Genomic DNA, 22370 nt, shown 5'->3' on the forward strand with positions numbered 1-22370 from the left:
TAAAGAGCCCTCATCCATATATAACAAAATGAAAAAATTATAGAAATGCTTTTTTTAAGTATAGGCGGTCTCTTCTTAAAGACACCCGACTTATGGACGACCCCTAGTTACAAACGGACCCCTGGATGTTGGTAATTTACTGTACTTTAGCCTCAGGCTACAATAACCAGCTATAACAGTTGTCAAAGGAGTCTGCAATTAAGATTTAGTGTTAATCCTGGTTCTTATGACGAGCCAACATTTTTAAAATCCAATTGTCACAGGGACCAAAAAGTTTTTGTCTAGGGTTACAATTATAAAATATACAGTTCCAACTTACATACAAATTCAACTTATGAACAAACCTACATGAACCAGGTATGTAACCCGGGGACTGTCGGTACATGAGACCCGTCAGATTTGTGATAACCCCTCCCCTTCCCCATAGAGCCAACCATGAGGCCCATAGACTAATGTTTACTAAAAACCAGCAAAAAAGTAAAAACATAACTAGCCAGCGCCCGCACATCTCTAGGCTTCAGAAAAGCAGAACTCTTTAGCAGAACTCTCGACCACAAATGTTGAGATAAAGGAAATGACTTGCGTTTTCTCAAATTCGCGATTTGTAGGAAGAATGAAAGACAGCAATCAATAAGGAGATTTCAGTCATGGAAGCCGCTCGTCTTCTTCTGCTGGTCTTCATCTTCCAAGGTCAGTTCTTTGGGTTGTTTGTCCTATGTGTTGTGTCACCACCTGTTTTTAGGAGGCTTTCAGGCAGTTGACATCTTTTATGTAGATTTTTGTTTTTGGTTTAACTGACCTGAAGTTCAATGTTATCTATAAACTTATGGAAACAATCAATCTGTATTACTCCAAAACTGAGTCCTTGTAGGACCTAATCCAGATGTGAAAATTTAATTATGTGAGGATTCATAAAAAAATTTTTGACCTTTTTTAATTTTAACCACTTTTAGGATCTTTCATTTTTTTATGATTAGGTGTAATTTTTATTTTTCTGCTTTTTTTAATTTTTTTTTTCTTGCCGAAAGCCAAAGCCACACATCTAAATGAAAAAAAGCAACACAACCCCATCTGTATTTCTAGCCTTAAGTTGGGGACAAAATTGGATATTTTTGGGTGCAGATTTTGATGATGTTTTTGAATCAAAGGCTGAAGAGGATTCAGCAGGAAGGAGAAGTTAAAGTTGTTCCTTTAAATAGCTTCTGCTTTGTTAACGCATTCCTGTCTTTGGATAAAACAAATGTAACAAAGAATCAACAAAATTGCATGTGGCTCATACTCCTAGGGAAGTTTTGGGTGATTTTTTTCCCCCCAATTTTTTTCCTCCCGATTAATGTAAGGTTCCTCGTCAATAACGGTTGGACAACAACTAACAGTTACATCCCTGAAATCATATCATAAAAGGATACCATGTTCTCCACAGGGGCTGCTTAAGTCCACCATGGGCCCCCACAAGTCTGGAATCACGTTCTACATATGGCACTAGAATCAGCCCCTTGGGAATGGCGGATGCGTCCCTTCTGCTGATTTCAATCTGAAGTTTTTTGTACATTTGTGTATTGAGAGGAGGAACAGATGTACAAGGATCTCTTGTGTGACGGTCCTTCTCAGTCTAATATATGGTGGGTGGGTGGTTTGGGTGGCTATATGCCCGTTAAATGGCTTTGGCCACGAGCTACCACCCAAACCACTTGTATTATAATCCATTCTCCAGTATCCACTGTTCATTTCTTATGCCAGGTCCACAACCCCTGGAAATGTCAGATGCTGAAAGTCTTTCCATGAGTTTAGGTATTAATAAAGTCTTGATGGGTACCTAATGTAGAGACAAGTAGACAAGTGTTATATATATATTATATAAGAGGATATTCATTTACACTTCTGAAGGGTTTTGATGGTTATTTCTTCACATGAAAACCAAACGTGTTTCAATTTCCACCGCAGTTCATTTCGACAATCTTATTAATGCACAGACCCACAAATCTTATTGCACATAATTAAATACAATCACAAAATGTTAATTCCCGTAAGGTAAAAGACGGAGGTACTGGATATGAAGCTTCTCTTTATGGTAATAACTTATCTTCTTCTGCGGAGGAGGCAAAATGTGATGAAAACTCTCGTCTGCCCAAAATGACCGACTGCCTTCACATTGGGGCACTTTTACTTACCCGGTCCAGTCGCGATCCAGCGTGCGCCGATATCCTGCATGTGTCGCTGCTGCGCCGAGGTCCGCCGGAGTTCACCTGCTTTTTTCTGGTGTATGTGAGTGCTTGATCTTGCGACACAAATGGCTTTTTAAATTCTGCGGTTTTTCCGAATCCTTCGGGTTGTCCCGATTGCGCCAAAAATCGATCGCGTGCGCCACAATCCCGTGAAATACAGCGCAAAGCAGAAATATTCGGGAAAAACCCGACGGATTCGTGGCTGCGGACCCTTAGTAAATGTGCCCCATTGTTGTGTTCAGTCTCCGCGTTGTAATCGAGTCCCAGAATGCACATCAATAAAACGGCGCTGTGCTGAGTAGGTCCAATTCATGAAAAAATAAAGGGGTCATTCGGTCACAGCCCCACAGGATAGGGGCTAATTTGCTGATCGGTGGGGGTATAAGTGATGTTATCTCCACGGATCACTAGGACAGGGGTCTGTTGTACCCCATTGACTCCCAAAAGAATGGATAGGCTACTCACACATGTGCGCTGCCATTCCATTGCGTGTCTATGGAACAAGCCTACAGAACCTCTCTTGCATGTAACCTGGGGACTGCGTGTGTAGCTTTTGGCAATCTAAGTAACTTTTATGCCATTGGCATAGTCCCCCTAACGCAGCATCAGAACTCTCTTCCTGTTGTCTCATTATAGTCTTAAATGCTATGGATCTACGGTGATTATTTTAGGTGCGACCCACATTTTTTGGAATTGAGAACACATGGAGTATTTATTTATTCTAGCAATTAATTTATTAAGGAGCAAATTTTCATGTGATGGGGTACCAGGAGACCCCACTGCGGTGCCACCAATGTAGTTTCTTTAGATATGTAGCTCTTGTGTATCATTGGCGGTCTCCATTGGGAGGCCTTATGAGTACTAAATAGAAATATATGGAGCCTCCATTTTTGTCAACCCCTTAGACTATTGGTCTTGCCTATAGTAATTGTGAATGTTATGCAGTTTTTAAAAAGCTCTGGGAAAATCTTGGAATAGGAAGTACCAATGCCGGCGTTCATGATGCACATGAACGGTGGCTCACCAGACCATACCAGCTGAGATAGTGACCCATTGGGGCTCATTTACTTAGGGCCCGATTCACGTTTTCCCGACGTGTTACCTGAATATTTCCGATTTGCGCCGATTGTACCTGAATTGCCCCGGGATTTTGGCGCACGCGATCGGCACTGGCATGCACGCGACGTAAATCGGGGGGCGTGGCCGAACGAAAACCCGACGGATTCGGAAAAACCGCCGCATTTAAGACAAAAAATGTGTTGCGAAAATTACACTTACCTTCACAAGGTATAGGCCGGTGAATTTCAGGGCATTCCAGCGCGCCTCCGGGGAACTTCAGCGCAGCAGCGCCACCTGTTGGACGGCGGAGGAACTACCTTAGTGAATCCCGGCCGGACCCGAATCCACCGCATTATCTTTGAGTGAATGATTACACCTCTGATGAGCCGCTGCTAAGTAACATACTAGCGGGAAAACGCGTTAGGTGTTATGACTGATTGGTGTGAATACTCATGCGTTCTCTTTGCGAGCATGTAGAACTAATATGCTACATAAGGGACAAGATAGTATTTTTCAATAGGGGTGATGACCTCATCTAATACAGCTACAACTGAAAAAAAGGAAAAAAATGGGTGATGTGGATAACCGGACTACAATAAAGCAATACTCAAGTTATATACACACCAGACCCCTGAGATGTTCGTTTGGATCCCCTTTAGCCTGTGATTATAATTTGTTTGTCCTGGGCCTTTGGCTACATAGCACTTTAGCCCGAGTGCTTTTAACAATTCTCAATAAAGTTTTGTGTTTTAATGTCCTTTGATACAGGCAGTTTTCTAATTTGATTCAATTGGGGACATAAACCTTATTATCTGATAGTACTTATTTTTGGAATAGGAAGTTGAAGCCAAATTTAGCAATTATATCTGTGTTCAGAACTCTTTTAAGGTTGTACCACAGTTCCTTGTTTTATTTTCCTGGCCTTAGTGAAGGTTGTAAAGTCTTGAAACAGAATTTGACTGCAGGTAAAAGCACCTCAAAATGTCCCCATGTCCAGGCAGCTCACCTTGTCGCTTGTTATTGTCACGATTTACAAGGAAGCAGAACACTGTGTAGAGAGAGCAGCAAGAACTAGGGAAACAGGGAAGGGAAAACTGTCCCTTACTCTATGGCGGAGCTAGTCCCTGCCTGCGGGTGATGGTCAGCTTCCCCGGACTGGTTCCGGATCCGACAACTTCTCTCTCTCTGAACACGAAGACCTTTCCAGAATTGGGGAAAGGACTGAAGAATACTAGGATCTGGTGTATTAAATTTGGGCCCCCCTAATGAAAAGACTGCTACAAGTAAAAACTAGCACTCCCAGCATGCACACAAACACACAACCGAGACTGAATACAGGAAGGAGGACAATAGAGAGGACAGGAATAACAGGTAACAACCAGAGCAGGTCCAAAAACACTCACCATAAACACAAACAGGTACAGACAGGAAAGTGGTGAGTGCATACTAGAGAGAGAGACAAACTACACAGAATCTCTCACCACAGACAAAGAAACAAGCTACTAGAAAGTATAAATGTTCCTACAAAACAGAGCCAGGGATAAGCTGCAGATACAACAATACCCAGCAAATACTGAATGACAAAACCAGCCGTAAATGGAGCCCGGCCACTCCTGATAGGATGACACAAATTACCATAACTGAGACCTAGAAACCCAGCAGGTAATGCAGAAACACTAATAACAAAAAGAGAGGTATAAACAATCAGAGGTAGAGAACTGACCAGAAAGGCCACAGGATGCCCGTTCAGATCCTAACAGTTATCAGCGCGGATAATAAAGTGCTTTAGTAGGTTGTCTTTGGAAAAGTAATGAGGGAGTTGATATGTAAATTAGGGATTCGGATTCCCCGTAAAAACCATCCCTCATGGTGTTCCTTCTGCTCATGCTCACAGCTTTCCTACTGCGCATGCTGAAGGCATTCCTATTGCTTACAGTATTTATTTTGCGCATGTTCACAGGGTTCCTCCTGCTCATGTTCACAGCATTCCTACTGCGCATGCTCAAGGTATTTCTGTTGCTAACAGGGGCACATTTACTTACAATGCAAAAGTGCATTGTCCGACAATAATGCACTCTGCCGCGATTCACTAAGATTGTGCGCCTGATGTCTTGTCCTTCCCCGCTCAGGTCCCCGGAGTTCACCTTCTTATTCCTGATGCATGTAACTGCTTGGGCTTGTGACACAATTTGAAAGTTAAATCCAGCGCTCAGTCCGAATCAGTCGGATCGTCTGACAGCGCGCCACTAAATAGTGTCGCATGAAAGCAGTGCAGCTGCGCCAAAAAGGAATCGCATGCCGTGTAATCCCGGAATTTGGTGAACAGTCCAACGAAAGTGTGCAGCGCGAACCTTAGTAAATAAGGTGTTTCTATTGCCCATGCGACAAACGACAATTAAACAGTAGGGGATTAGAGGAAGTAAGGCTTGGTTTTAGGCAAAACTGGGCCCTGGGAAAAACAGGGGCCCATAATGTTTAAATACTGTACAAATAACACAATCACATTTAGCAGTTTGGCTGATCCTTCAACCATTCAGGGGTTTGGCCAAAGAGCAAAGAAGATTAGTGGCACAAGCTCCATGAAATTCCAACCAACCCTGTATCCTATATGTATAATGCTTAATTCTGGACAACCCCTTTAAGTTTTACCATAATTTTCCATTTATGAAATCACACAGACTTGCGCAGACTTCCCCTGAATTGCCTCGGGATTTTGGCGCACACGATCGGATTTCGGCGCATCGGCGCTGGCATGCACGCAACGAAAATCGGGGGCGTGGCCGAACGAAAACCCGACGGATTCGTACTTGAGTGCATTTCAGCGGATTTCAGCGCAGCAGCGCCACCTGGTGGACGTCGGAGGAACTACCTTAGTGAATCCCGGCCGGACCCAAATCCACCGCAGAGAATGCGCCGCTGGATCGCGAATGGACCGGGTAAGTAAATCTGCCCCATTATGATGAACTACCTGGAAATTGAGTCACTTTGGGGTAATTTTTCTTGATTTCTGAAGTATATTGTGTCATGTCTATTTGGACTTGTTGGATTCCTTGACTGGTGAGATCCTCCCTTTGTCTGAGAGTTTATTTGTTATGTCCGGTTCCTTCTTCTTCCCTATTTATAATACTCACTAGTAGGACTTTCTAGGGCTCTTGGATCTGGCTCCACTAGTTTTCTAAAGATCACAAAATAACTTCTAATCAAGATTAGAACCTTTTTCAGATTGTTTTGTTCACATGTGGATAAGGAACTCATCCATTTTTGGAGCTTCTCATTGAACAGTTCAGACTCTAGGGGACGTGTGGCCTAAACATTGTACACTTGGCACATACTTCTCACCATATTGCAAAATGTTCATGCTGGGATAGTCTTAAAATGGACATGTCCTTAATCTTTCACTAGATTTTACCCCATCAAACTAGTAGCCCCTTCTGATTAGGGTGGTTAGGGTGTATGTTAAACTTTCCAGTTTACTTATAAAATTGACATTTTGGTATTATATCTTGCATTTCTATCTTTAGCTCGAAACGATATGTTCTATTGCCCGTATCTCCTGGTCTGTAGCTCAGACTGCCTTGAATCTGGTACCAATAGTATGTTTCCAGGTGCTATAGAGTCAAGGATAAGGACATCTGAAATGACGCTCCGCTCCATCAGTAGCCCTATGTGCTGCCTGATGAGTCCGGTACCCTCAAGATCAGCTCTGTGGAGCATATTTTTTTTATAGACCTTCAGTCCATCATTCAGTCAGTGCCTCCAGACGAACTGATAGAGAGTTGAACCCCCAATATTTAAATAAGCTTTTATTAAGTGTTTCACTATTTTATGTTATACTATTATATTGGTTTGTTATTGTCAGAGACTCTTTTATGGTTCAGATCTCATTGGTGGTGGTGGTGGTGGTGGGGGGTTATTAAGCCTGTTGTACAGACTTCCAGTCCTAGTTTTCCAGAACTCCAGTCCTAGCTCCGGACCCCTGGGATATCGTAATGTACACTCTGCTGTCAGATAGACATCTCCATCAGTTTAGACCAAATCACACCTAGCAACGATTACGTACAGGTAGGTAGAAGACGAGAAGTAGGCTGCAACACATGACTAGAAAGACTCATCGAAGAAGTGTAGAGATCCAGGGACCAAATAAGGAAATCCTCCAGTGTTTCTTCTGATTAAAACTTGTAGCGTTATAAATTCCAAAATATGGTCGGAGGCTGACACCTTACAGCAGGTCCTGCTGTGTGACTAAGAGCTTGAAACGCGTCAGTCTGTGACCATGTTGTGGATTTTATAAGGCTCAAACAAAACCGTTGAAGTTTTTTAATATGTAGACATATCAGGGGACAGGATTGGGGTACAAGCTCAGGACCAGGGTACAGGCTCTGAAGCAGGGTTCAGAGTGAAGGTTCTGGCTCCCAGATCAGGGTTCTGGAACAGGTTTGGCATCAGGGTTTCCGAATCAGGCAGGATACAAGGTACAGGTTCAAGGTTTAAACAAATATAAAAAATTCCAGGTCATGGTTCTGGATGAGTCATAAATTTTATGTATATATGATTTGAATAAAGAGTATGGTATGTTTTGATCTACAAAGGTACGAGTACATGATTATTGGTGGTCTGTTAGGACACAGTTTCGCTATTTTTGTGGCAAAAAGTGAATTTTCTCAGCTCATTGTCACATGACTATGGACTAGATTTTTTTTTTGTGGGTAAACAGTGACATTTCACGTAGAGGGAAGTCTAGAAAGGACATTTCATACCCGTCCTAAGGAGGTTGGGAGTAATGGGGTAAAATTTGGTGACGCAAAGAATGCAAAAGAGATTTCTAATATTTTTCATTTAAGGTTGAGGTTATCAAATTTTAATAAACTAGTAAGGACTAGGGAATAAATGTTTTCAATCTCTTTCACTCTCCCCGAATCTGTACCAGATGAGGAACAAATGTTTTGGAAGTCAAAACGAAAGCAATTTGGAGAACTACATAGGGCTTGCTTTTTGCAGGGTAAGCTTTACTCTTTATTGGTTCCATATTGACGCATGCATGTGCCATTTTTTTACGTTTTTTTGGAAGATAGGCAAATAAAAAAACCGAATATCTTCGAATATTTTATTTAACTGTATTTCTGCAGCTTAAATGATAATTGAACAATGTGATATTTTTGAATTATTACCATATTGTCGCCTTCCTCATGTGCTCCAGGATAATACAAGGGTAATGGGAATCACATGACATGATACTGAGGTGTTTGTCTCTACAGGAGGAGGCTGTGATGGAAAAGATGAGACATACTGTGCGGAGCAGCGCGGGTCTGTCCACGTAGCGCTGAAGGGCTCCGTGACTCTGACGTGTAACTTCACATGTCCAAAGGAGAAATCTGGAGAGGTGCGAGTGTCCTGGAGACGAGGATTGCCGGATCGTTGTGGAGGTGGTGATTTCATATATAACCACACAGGAGACTGGACACATAGTAACTATACAGGGAGAATCTCACCGGTGGGAAATCATATAGAAGATGGATCAGCCACCATCACAATCAGAGATCTGAGGAGGACGGATCGCCCCATGTTCTGCTGTAGAGTAGAAATACATGGAGGATCTAAACCCGAAGGATGGCAGAATCGTCATGGCACTTACATGCTGTATAAAGGTGAATTATTTACTGATATATTTATTCTTAGATCACTGTTACCCTGTGGGAGGAGCAGACTCATAGCTCCTCCTATATCTTCTATCTGTATCACCCTGCAGGGTGAAGGGGGAGCAGACTCATAGCTCCTCCTACTTCTTCTATCTGTATCACCCTGCAGGGTGAAGGGGGAGCAGAATCATAGCTCCTCCTACTTCTTCTATCTGTATCACCCTGCAGGGTGAAGCGGGAGCTGACTCATAGCTCCTCCTACTTCTTCTATCTGTATCCCACTGCAGGGTGAGGAGGGCAGACTCATAGCTCCTCCTACTTCTTCTATCTGTATCACACTGCATGGTGAGGGGGGGCAGACTCATGGCTCCTCCTACTTCTTCTATCTCTATCACACTGCAGGGTGAAGGGGGGGCAGACTCATAGCTCCTCCTACTTCTTCTATCTGTATCACCCTGGAGGGTGAAGGGGGAGCAGACTCATAGCTCCTCCTACTTCTTCTATCTGTATCACCCTGCAGGGGAGGCGCAGACTCACAGCTCCTCCTTCTGTTTGCCAACCAAGTTCCAATCCCACCACCTGATTTGTCCTCCTGATCTACCTCATTTGCATAATATTTGTTCTCAGTTCAGTGCCTGTACCCAAAATATTCATAACCAGCCTCTGTGAGTACTTGCAACAATGCACAAGCACTGGAGGCATATCATTTTTTTTTCCAACAGCGTTATTGAAGCTTAACAAACTATAATCAGTCTAACTTACATATATTAATATTATTATTACATACTGTACACACAGAGTTTATCAGATTGACTAACTCCTCAATAGCTGGGCATAAGTTCCCTTCCCAGTGTCTGATGAGCACCAATTTAGTAGCGATGATGAGATGCGAAAATCCCAATCCTGTATTTAGTTGGGAATTGCTTGATAGCTATTAGCAAAAAAGTTGTGGGAGGAGACAGTTTGGTATTAGCATGTGTTATGGTAGTTATGATACTGTGAGGTTTTGCCCCTGTTTATACAACAGGGTGAGCTCAAGGAAATTACACCAGGACAGGAGCATGATATAAGATCTCAATCTCTGTGGAGACCTGATGCCATGCAAGGTGAGGCAGATGTGAGAGGATTTATTTATGTCACAAAGGATTATACAGAGACTTTCAGTGGGGCAGGACCTGGGCTTGGTTAGTTAAAGATAAAGAAGTAATGTCCATAGTCCATTGGTTAGTAAATTATCACATGGGCATCACAGAAGCAAAAGGTGCCTCTTTGCCTGGAATAGGCAGTATCTGTAAATCACTGGTGGCGTATGTAAAATATCAGCCCGCGGAGTCTAACAGAGGAGTAAACTGTGATCAACCTTCATCCATACTCTGGCATCATCTTAGTTTCAGCATATTCAGCAAGCATATAAAATAGAAGTATTTGCATTAATCATACAGCAATACTTCAAAATACCAGAGATATATTTTCAGGTTGAATCCCTAGGAATAACCATAACGTGTGCTCCCCTATCGCTTCATCCCCTCCAACAAAACGGGGAACAGGGTGATGTCATCTACGATTCTTTACCTAGTTACATTAACACCTACCCCATGCATGTATCTGATCACATGAAATCACTGCAGCCTCCATGTACTTCTACTCCTCCCAATCATCCCTGGAGGCTGCTGTGATCTTATGTGATCAGATACATGCATGGAGCAGGTGTTAATGTTACTGGATAAAGATGACATCAACCTTTTCACATGAAATGAAGTGCTGCATGATACCTGTTACAGAACTCTCTCTCAACAAACATTTGACACAGCATTTTCTATGCCTGATAACTGGAGCTGTAACTGTCTGTAGTTGTATACTATCAGACAATCCCCAAGTACTAGTTCCATACACCAGCCGGTCCTAGGAGTGAGACCTGTCAATCAGGAACAAGGAGGGGCAATGCAAGTAACATTTAATATCATTGGACCCACCTCAGGTGAGATGAACTTTTATGGTACATAATTTTGGGCCATCTAATTGATAAGATTTTATTAATTGGAGGAAAGAGAAATCATCAATTTTGGTAAGAGCTTTTTGTTTTTTTTTGGCTGTTCAGCATACCATAAGTGATATGTTGTTATTATTATATGGGTCGCCTCGATTAGGGAAACACCTCATTCATTTTTTATTTTTTCCCAATTTTACAAAATAAATCTAATTTGGAAAAAATCCTGTTATTTTTTGCATCACCGAGTTATAACGTTCATTTTAGCAGTCCGATTTTGGCTTTTTTTGTAGCTTTTTACAGCATTTTGTAAGGATATTAATAAAAAAAAATATCTTTCTTTGAACATTTTTCATTTTTTGCTCTCACGGTTTTATCATACAGATCTTTACAGACGAAACAACAGCAAATACGAGGCGTTTTTATTGTGTTTTTGTGTTTTTTATACTTTATTAAGTGTTTTTATTGGAACTTGACATTTTAGGGGCTTATATTTTACTTATTTATTTTATATTATATATTATATTTTTTTTATTTTGTTTACGGTTTTACTGTTTAAGTCCAAGTCTAAGGTTTTGCAGTACAGTGTAAACTGTCTGGTATTCAGATGCATGCCAGACAGTATACAGCCAGACCTGGTAGGGGTCTTACTGCGGAAAACATCAAGCAACCTCGGGGCACTCGGCATACCCGGTAAGCGCCACCGGTTACCCTCATCCTTGACCGTGGCATGTAAGGGGTTAACACATGTGATCTGAGCTGGCTCCAATCGCGGATGTTAGAGTTCGGTTTCAGCTGTGATATCCGGCTACAGCCGCTGCTTCTGGTTCGTGAGTCGGTTCCCGCTTCTGGCCGTAATAGCACGTACCATTATATTGATTAGCAGAATCCTTACTAACGTCTTGAGACCCATGGCACTCTAGTATGGTTCCTTGCCAACTTATTCTCTAGTTTCTTCATTTTCATCCCCCTGATCTACACTTGTGTTCCTTATCACCGCAGATGAATTTTCCGTAGAGCAGGCGGATGTGGTTCCCGCTGTTATCGGAGAAGATGTCACTATACCATGTGACGTCCACTATAAAGACCCCGATCTTATAGAAGAAGTCACCTGGACCATGGGGAGCAGCGATCTGTGTGCGGATAGTAAAGATAATCCTGTGACATGGAATCACAATAATCGATTACAGAATATAGGGCGATGGTCAATGAAGGATTTTCCTCGGAATGTGTCATTAATAATAAACAGAGTGACATCAGAGGACAACAAGTATTACTGCTGCAGCGTGAGGACACGTGTAAGGAGAGACAACATGGCGACACCCATACATGCCACCCAGCTGGTAGTCGTTGGTAAGATTATCAGTTTAGGTTTTCATTCTATGTAAAAATTTGGTAAAAAAAAAATGTGGTAAAATATTTTTTTTTAAAATGTAAAAGAAAATACAGTTTGTGATATCTATAAAGAAAATTATTAAAGGGAAACTGTGATCAGGAAGGTAATTTTGAGCTGGTGACAGGTTCCAAAAGCCTCTCCAATGATAGGGGGAGATTGATCAGGTGTGTCTGTGAGCAGAGCTGCTCTAGTTACTCATGGCAACCAATCAGAGCTCAGCTTTCATTTCCCTACAGCTAATATTAGAGCTGAGCTCTGATTGGTTGTCATGGGCCACTAGAACAGTTTTACCTCCGACACTTCTGATAAATCTGCGCCAAGGAGTATTAAAATACTTTTGTCTTTCAGTGCTTTATAAAAGCCGGCACAATCCAGCGAGTCACGGGGGCTATGCTTTTCTCAGGGCATCAAAAGCTCTATTAATATGGTTTGTATTCATAATAAATTTAAAGTTTCCTTTAAAGGAAACCTGTCACCAGGAATGTCCTTTTTAGCTGGTGACAGGTTTCCTTTGAAGGAAACGTTAAATTTATAATGTTAAAAAACCATATTAATAAAGATTTTGATGCCCTGAGAAAAGCATAAGATGTAGGCAAGGAGGCTGATCTCCGTCACAGATGAATATGGTCGGAGAAGAATTTCCTTTGGAAATCTTTAAAGAACGCTTGAGAGGGAACATGAGCTTCATGATAAGCTCTCTCACATAGTGAATGGTAATGCATAACCTGATTACCCCACCTACAAACACTACTTGGTAATAAGAGTCGTGATTACTCCACCCACATAAAGTGATTGACAGTGAGAGTCCTGATTACTCTGCCCACTCACAGTGACCAACAATCAGAGTCCTGATTACTCCACCCACACACAGTGATTGGCAGTGAGAGTCCTGATTACTCCACCCACACACAGTGATTGGCAGTGAGAGTCCTGATTACTCCACACACACACAGTGATTGGCAGTGAGAGTCCTGATTACTCCACCCACACACAGTGATTGGCAGTGAGAGTCCTGATTACTCCACCCACACACAGTGATTGGCAGTGAGAGTCCTGATTTTATATATTCACCCCAATCCCATTTCATATTTATATATATATATATATAATTCCCCCGACACACTCATTTGCCTCCCTGGGTATAGAATTGCACTGTCAAACATGCATTTACACCGATTGCCCCCATGTCCATGCCCCCCAATACATGGTGTTGGTGTCTGGGAACGGATGGGTACCCTCCCAGCGCGCATGCTCTCCGAGCTCTTTGCGTTCAGATGCCTGCACTAGACTACCATTAAACTGTTGGATCAACACCACAGCGAATGCTCCGCCTCACAGAATGAGCACAGAACCGCTCCACCCTCCTAATCTTTATCAAACCAAACTGATCACCTTGGGTATAGTTCTTTCTGAACCCGAGCATCAGGTAAGTGTCTGTCCAGTCACTCATTACACCAATTATGTGATTCCTTCATGAACTTACAGTTTATTTGTAAATACATTCCTCATTATTATGAATTATTAACCCTTTGGGACTACATATATTTTATCTTTTTTTTTTTTGCCATTTTTTTCTCAATCTTTCCTTAACTTGTATATATTGTCCTTGTTATATTGTGTACTTATTTATGCATTTATTTATTCACTATTTAGTAAGTACCTATTTTAACAACTAGTTTCTTGAAGTATACAATAATATTCAAGTTTATTCCACACTAGACATTGGCTACTTCCTTGGTTCCCTCTAGATCTGACAGTTCTTATCCATTTGTGTATACTGGTGCTTTGTGTATGTTCTTTTATTTTTTTTTTCCAGCCTTATTTTTACAATTGAGAAAGGGAAATTATAGCCTGAAACGCGTTGTGCTCTTAAGACATTGTTTGCTTAGGATAGCTAAGCGTGCAAACTAAAGGGGTGTTTACTCCTGAAGGGACTCTAAAGAATTAATGTGCCCACTGTGACTGTAACCACAAATTGTTCATTTTATTGTAAAAGGCCATTTTTCTCATACAAAAAAAGTTTTTTTTTAGTTTTTTTTTTTTTGCATCAGTACTATAAAATCCTTGTACAAAGTCATGGGCCATTCATAGAACTAAGAGCTCGTGCACACTAACCTATGCCCGCCATGCCGTAGCCAGACAGGCATACATCGGCCGCCCCTCTCCATAGAAAAGAGTAGCACAGCCATTGATACAGCTACTACGGCTTGCGGCTATAGCTTGTTGAGCTCACCGTACCGAGCCCGTGCGCCATAGCCGTCTACACAGCCAATGATAGAGCAGACTCTATCTTTTTGCAGCTACGGCTTGCCATAGTCGTCCACGTACTACCACAAGCTTGGGACCGTACATACACCCCCCTGACGGTCACGTGCATGAGCCCTTGGGGTGTATTGATCCCTAAGTAATGACTGATTTACACAAGGAAACAATTGGCTGAAAAAATTCTCATAAGAACGATTGTTCCCAACATCAAATTTATGGAGAGAAGGAAACTGATCCAATGACAACCACAACATTATTTGTTGGTGGTCTAATACTCTGTATCTGCTATGCAATTCCATTACCCAGTGGGATACACAACTGTCTACTGAGAAGATGTATAATATTAGGAAACATCTCCAACATAGACATCCTCAGGGACATAAAAATATCGCTAGAAAAGTTGATAAAAATTGAGTTGAAACAAATTTTCATACAAATATTTTATATTAGATACATCACAGAATTCTGCATTTCAAGTCCAGCAACCAGAGGTGACCTCGCACAACACAGACGGCTCTGCCACCCTCAGCTGCTCATACAGACACCAATACGACACTGACCCTCTGTGGACTGAGGTTTTCTGGAGAGTGGGCAGCCCAAGTGGTATCTATGCCTATCACCCCTTCCCAGAGATGGTTCATTCCAGCTACAGAGGAAGAACAGAGCTGAGAGGACCGGCCGATCTCCATATAAAGGGGGTGGACATTGTGGATGATACAACATATTACTGCCTTGTGCTGCTCAAGTTCTGTACGGGAAATAACATAATCGACTCAACTATTCGGTGTGGAAATGGGACCAAACTAGAGCTAAGTCCAAGTTCTAGAGGTAAGTCCAAGGACACCCCTTGATTTATTTGTCACTTGTTATGGTTGGGAATAAATTATCATCTGTTTGATTCCATGTCTGTAACACATTTCCTATAATGTCATAGATTACAAAAAAATCCTCAAATTTATTGAAAACCTAAACTTTTAAAGGGATGTCCCAGTAATATCATCAACAGGAAATTAGAGGGAACATGTCACCAGATTTTACCCTACAAAACTAGCACCCCCCTCAGGTCAAGAATGAAATTCCCTCTCTAGAATTCCCTCTTTTATGTGAAATCTCACCCGTTTACCTGTTATGTCACATGTTTTTGGTGTCATATTAAAGATAAGAATCTCCTCTGTTAGACTGCATCAGGCATGTGGTTCTGTGATCTACAGAACTTAACACATAAAAAGTAAAAAACATACGATGGGGATTTTATTTTTATCTGCAGGTCACATTCCCAATCTACTGGTTTTGTAGGTCTCAGAACCACAAGCCTGATGTGATCTGAAAGGTGACATTCTTATCTTTAATATGACACCAGCAGCAGGTTTCATTTCAGGCCGGTCTAACTCTTCTCTGCTCATTGTCACATGACTTTGGAGATGACTTTTTATAGGTGAACGGGTGACATTTCAAATAAAAGATGGAAGTCTAGAAAGGACCTGTCATACCTGATCTGCGGGAGCTGGGGGTATACAGCGGTAAAAGCTAGTTACAGGTTCCCTTTAAAGGAAATTTACCACCAGGATGAGGGAGTGTAAACCAAGAACACTGAAATACTGGTGTACGCTCCCTCTGGCACGATCTGCTCTTCTTTTAGCCTCTAATGCCTTGGTTTTTGCAAAACGAAGGATTTTAAAATTATTCACATGAGTATGAGAGGCTCTAGGCTCCTTAGTTGTGAATGGGGCCTGGAGCCCCTTAGGCTAATTTGCATATATTTTAAAGCCTTTTTTTCTTAAAAACAAGGGCATGGAATCCTAAAGAAGAGAAGATCCTGCCAGAGGGGGCACACACCAGTGGTAGATGCCCCTTAAGTTCAAAATTACTGGTTGACCTATGGCTGGTACCCGTCACAAACATGAAAAGGGCGACTGAAAGTTTCTCTTAGAACCGAGCAGTGGTGGACAGGCATGTCCTGCACCTCTTTTCCTTTTATGTTTATGTCTCCCACAGTATACTTCCACCTGTACACTAGTTATTGCCTGCGACTATTCAGGGCTGAACAGGCGGCAGCAATAGCTGAACTCCCTCCCCGGCATAGAATTGTGCGCCAGTTCAGCTGCTGCTAGATACATCAGAGAGCCAGAGCCTATGGATGTTTACATCAGTACCAGAGTGCTGAGGTTTCATCATACATTACCAAACGGATTGGAGACACTGGGGGAGACGTGTCGTATGCCAATGCTCTGAAGCCCCGCCCCTCTAGTGCTGCGGGATACATCCGGAGGCTTCAGCATGCAAATTTGGATATAGCAAGGAGTTGTTTTGCTCAGAATACCCCCTCCGGCCCGCTATGGTGCTGGTCTCGCTTCCTGCATGCCCCTTTACACTCACATGGCGTAGAGGGGGCTTATAGGGCAAAGCTGATAAATTACTAAAAAGAAAAGTAAGATCCGCTCACCCGACTGCCTGAAACTCAGTTTGTGTGCACGTCAGCCAATCCAGAGATCAGAGACACAGTATTGAAGAAAATGTCGACAGTTCTTGTCGAAACGCGTTGGTTGTGGTGCTTTGTATTAATGCCCTGTTTTAATGGACATAATAAAAATATGAGGAATTTTATCCTGACGCTGGAGTGCCGGACCGCTCTTCCTTTCTACAATGCTGATAAATGCCCCCCATTGACCAAAGTGGTCCCATGACCACTGACACTTGTGACCCAGCCATGAGCCATGATGCTGGAACTCCCAACCTGCCCCGCTCCCCGGGAGATCTTCCACATCACAAGGAGCAGTGTGAATCTGCCTCTGGTGACACTTTTTCGGTATTTGAGTCTATGGAGATATGCAGCATGTGTCACTCATCACAGATATAATGGTCTGTACCACACATGTTCTTCATAGGTGGGGGGGGGCAGAAACTGCTATCACAGTCACTACTAATAATCAGACAGTCACACAAATATATTGAGAAGATCACATCTCAGCCTCCCTGACTATGTACTTATGGTACGGTGAATATACAATTGGCGGGGAGGATTATCATAGGGCATCTAGCACAGAAGTGGCTCTGGCTAGTCATGTGATTCCATCCTGGGGCATCATGGGATTGGTAGCAGAGGAGAAGTAGAAACTTCGAAATGAAGTCTTTTAAAGGAAGTGCAGAGTGTTCTGTATACTAAGGAAAGGAAGACACTTTTAGACCAGACCTCTTCTATTAGACTAAGGCGGGTGACATCATTTTTATTACAACTCATATTGTGTAGTCATCTTATGGTATTTTTTGTCCACAGTCTCATTATCTGTTTTACTTGCAGAACCTAATAATAACACGTGGATCTATGTCATCACTGTCGTCCTGGTGGTGGTCATTAGTCTATGTGTTGTCGTCATCCTCTACTACCTAAAGAGAAAAGGTAAGTTGATGTTATGGCTCCACCAAGTGCAGATACAATTTACAAAAAAACCCAGATATTAGAACTATAAATACACAAAAGAAATCGGGGCTTAGCAGATGCTCCTGGTCTATACAGATGTCAACTCAAGATTTATCTTCATAGGAATTTAACAAGATAACAAAATTGGTAACATACTCAAAGAATAGGTCTATAACAGTGATGGCGAACCTTTTGGAGACAGAGTGCCCAAACAACAACCAAAATCCACTTTTTTTCCAGTGAAGTGCCAACATGGCATTTTAAGCAGTAACTTATTGCTACCTGTTCTTCCAATTGTATCGCACCCCTGAGGCAACCAATACAGTTGAAAGAAGGAGGGCAAATTCAGACTCTCATTGTAGCTTCTCTGCAGGGTCTCTTTGTAGAGGAAAAATGGTTGGTCCAGCAGGATGGCCACCAAAGATAATGCAGTTCTGTCAACACCATCTCCCTTTTCCTGCAGTTCCTAACAGCTAATGAAATGTTGCTTTAAAATAGTGCTGAGAGCAGCATCTCTTAAGTTGCCTGGGACTTGGTGGATTTGGTCCTATTTGGTGAACTCTGTCCTGGGGTGATGGTCTGAGTGCCCACAGAAATGGCTCTGAGTGCCACCTCTGGCACCCGTGCCATAGGTTCGCCACCTCTGGCCTATAATATCGTAGATTGGGTTTCAACACTCAGGTCCTCTATAGACCATCTCTCCTCATCAGATAATAACCAAAAATTTACCAGAAGCAGAGATTCCTACTATGGTTAGATGAGGATACAGCAGATCACAGAGGTAACATCTCCCTTCCAAAATGTCTGCATGAAAAAAAAAAAACAACAGGAATAGAAAACCACCAACGTCCCACAAGAAGGAACCACCAAAACAATCTACCTTCTTGCATCCAGGGAACATGAAGTGGGGTGTCACATGGTTTCACCCCTTCCACAATATAGTGTCTCCAAAAGACCCCATTGTTTTCATCCAGCATCTTATCATCTCACATGATCTACAAAATGGTTGTCCTCTGTTCAGGTTCGAGTCAGGAAATAGAAGTATTATCATTTTTCCTTTTTTTAAATTTTAATATTTTATTCAAATTTTTTTGTAGGTGTTATTTGTCAAAAACATATCAGAAGGTAAGTACTTACCATGGTTATGTCAGTTTATTGGCTAAATTTGTTGGCTTATCTAAAAAAGTCAGAAGGAGAAGATCTGCCGTAAAAAAGCAGCATCCTGAGCTCCGGCTATGACAGTAGTTGGATATCGGACAACCATTGACTACAATGTATAATCCAGATCATCTCCTGACCCAAAACTTGTGAATTAGCTATGATTTTCTGAAAAAAAGGCCCACATTTTTCTTACATTAAATGTGAATGCTTAAATGCTTCTTCCTATTTTTTAAGGGACGATATCAATGACTTGACCTCAGATATTACATTAACTGACCAGCATTCTCCAGGAATCGGTAAGCTTGACCTTAGATCAGTAGTGAGAGGTTCCTTCTTTACATTCTGCAAATATTATATTTTATATTTCTATTATCCTTTAGGTCAAATATCAAGAGACCCGTCTGGTGCTCCTCCAATGGCTCAAGAGGTGAGATCACACTGGGGGTCATTTACTAAGGGCCCGATTCGCATTTTCCCGACGTATTACCCGAATATTTCCGATTTGCGCTGATTTTCCCTGTATTGCCCCGGGATTTGGCGCACGCGATCGGATTGTGGCGCATCGGCGCTGGCATGCACGCAATGGAAATTGGGGGGCGTGGCCGCGCGAAAACCCGACGGATTCGGAAAAACCGCCGCATTTAAAACAATAAAAGTGTCGCTTGGGACGCGCTTACCTTCACTTGGTCCAGCTCGGTGAATTCCAGTGCGTTCAGATGCTTTTTAGCGCCGCAGCGCCACCTGATGGACGGTGGAGGAACTGCCTTGATGAATCCCGGCCGAACCCGAATCCACCGCAGAGAACATGCCGCTGGATCGCGAATGGACCGGGTAAGTAAATCTGCCCCACTGTGTGGATAAGTGTCTCTTAATGTTGCTCTTCTATAGGATGTCCACATATGTTTAAAAGGTTCTATAGAGATGTGTCCTCCTCACTCTTTGGGCCTAACAAAATATAATTTTGTTGACAAAGTCTTTAAGACTCTCTATGAGATCCATCAACAATATTTTATCTATGATGGGCAGAAGGTCTTCTCTTGATGCCCTGATTACAGGGATTTTTCCATGATAAAATGTTGTTCCCTCTCCTGTGGATAGAGGATAACATGCAGATTGGTGGCCTCTAACAGCTAAGACCTACAGTGATCTCAAGATGTTCTTAATTATCCTTACTGTCCATTCTTGTGATCCCATTATGTTTCCCAGTGGTCAGACCCCTGCCTATCAGCATGTTATCCACAGACCAGGAATGATTTAATGGCTGCAGACTCCACCAATCACAAGAATGGTCTCATCATCATGAATGGAGTGTTTGAGCATGCACTTCATCACACCATTGACGAGCTCTCAAATATCTCCGTTGAGAATGAATGGTGCAGCAGGAGTCATACTAAACCGGTCGCTCCATTCATTACAGAAAATCTCAAATTGTTCATCATTCCTTCCCTTCTTATTGCAGGATTGTGGAGGAGTTCTCTACGCACATTTAAATGTGGCCAACTTGCAGCAGAACAAAAGCAGTGGAAGCAATGTTGGTAAGCCAGCCAATGACCACCAGGTTGTGTATGCTTCTGTCAAGCCTACTGGTGCTCCTCAAGATATCTACTCAACTGTCAAGCCTACTGGTGCTCCTCAAGATATCTACTCAACTGTCAAGCCTACTGGTGCATCTCAAGATATCTACTCAACTGTCAAGCCTACTGGTGCATCTCAAGATATTTATTCAACGGTTAACAAGTAACACATCAAAGTGGACATATATAGCAACCACTCTAACCAATGTTATGGACTGGTTGAAGCAGGTAACAACTGAAGAATATCAGTGGACCCAAACTGATATGGGGACTCAAATTTGTCGGGATTACTTAAGTCTGGATGATTGTTATGAAATCTTTTCAATCAAGATTACTTAAAGGGAACCAGTCATCAAGAACAGGCACAATAAACCTTCCACTTTTGTTGAAATTAGCAGCGCATGCGTTCCAGCTCAAATCTGCCTCATCGCACCATTAAGATCTTCCCCTAAACTTTCTCACGCTTTGTTTATGTTGTTACCATCGACTACCACCACCTGGCTCCACCTTCCACTTGGCCCCACTCACCATGGGGTACATGAAAAGGTCTGGAGATCTGAAGTTTGCTACACAGTGCTCACTGCTAAATTCACCATGCAAGTGAGAGGGAGAGCATTCTGGTAAAGACAGGAAGTGGAAAGAGAGAGGACTTCCTGTCCACTCACGCTGAGATTTGAAGAGACACTGAGCTGTCAGTCAAAAAAAGAGACGTGGTTCAATGGCAGCCAGGAGAAAATTTGACTATTCTCTTCAGAAGTTGACCCATTTCTACTGATTTGGATATCAGAAAAAAATGCCTTAATTAAGGTACATGGTCTCAGTGGCAGATAAGTTTTGGTGAGAACTTTTAACCCTTTACCAGCAGGTATTACTGGCATAGTGAAAGCAATGGACATAATGTAAATACATGGACAAAAGCATAAAAAGACAAACTTCTTTCCAAAGGTCCTTTCAGAACCAGAATTAAGAGGTCGTATCATGTGAAGATAAGACATTTTAATGTCAATATTAGCCTTCATTGAAAACTATGGATATGGATTGATAAAGATTGTATAGATTCAACAAATATAACTACCAAGAACTACTACATCTACAGTTGTGCCATCTTCCAATCTAAAGTTATGGGATTTTAATCAAAAATCAGACATTGAGGATAGATACCTCTCTGCGGACCTCCCTCTCACAGTGACATCACAGTCAGGGGGTGGGGCCAAAAACCCACTGGGTTTAAATTACTGAATTCAGGAAAACCCCTTTGTCAGTCTTTTGGGAATTCATTGCACATGGATAGGCTGCCCGAAACTTCTGCTAAACCTCAACGGCACCAATAACTGAAGCTATTCCGGTAGTTACTTTATTATTATTATTCCCTTTTTATATTTGTAACTGTTTGTATGTATTGTATATTTATTGTTTGTAACCTTATTTACTGATAAGTTTATGCTTTACGAGTGTTTTGTACCTTCATGTATATTAAAGTGTTAACCTTCATAAGCTTTTGCTTGTAGCCTTGGAGAGATTTGCATTACCAGGTCCTATAGCATAGCCTATGTAGAGACTGCATGTTCTATGCATAAATAACAAAAATTACACAAAAGCTCAAACCTTAACCTATTATGTAAAGGAAAAAACATTTGATAGGGGGGGGG

General features: G+C 42.0%; 1 protein-coding gene across 1 annotated transcript; it reads left to right on the forward strand.

Moving 5' to 3' along the window:
* The first annotated feature begins 588 nt into the window (after positions 1–588).
* LOC140128308 (uncharacterized) lies at positions 589–22351 on the forward strand. Its single transcript, XM_072149919.1, has 9 exons — positions 589–690; positions 8540–8929; positions 11910–12260; positions 15019–15396; positions 17867–17965; positions 19084–19111; positions 19382–19443; positions 19528–19574; positions 20607–22351. Exons 1-9 carry the CDS (start codon positions 648–650, stop codon positions 20886–20888), a joined length of 1680 nt encoding a protein of 559 aa, XP_072006020.1. The 5' UTR covers positions 589–647; the 3' UTR covers positions 20889–22351.
* Positions 22352–22370: the final 19 nt, after the last annotated feature.

This window comes from Engystomops pustulosus, chromosome 4 (genome assembly GCF_040894005.1).
Source record: "Engystomops pustulosus chromosome 4, aEngPut4.maternal, whole genome shotgun sequence".
NCBI classification, from domain to species: domain Eukaryota; kingdom Metazoa; phylum Chordata; class Amphibia; order Anura; family Leptodactylidae; genus Engystomops; species Engystomops pustulosus.

Coding starts and splice junctions, on each gene's coding strand:
- LOC140128308 (XM_072149919.1), top strand. CDS start 648: ATGGAAGCCGCTCGTCTTCTTCTGCTGGTCTTCATCTTCCAAG. Junction 8,930..11,909: donor CACTTACATGCTGTATAAAG/GTGAATTATTTA, acceptor TTATCACCGCAG/ATGAATTTTCCGTAGAGCAG. Junction 17,966..19,083: donor CTACTACCTAAAGAGAAAAG/GTAAGTTGATGT, acceptor ATTTTTTTGTAG/GTGTTATTTGTCAAAAACAT.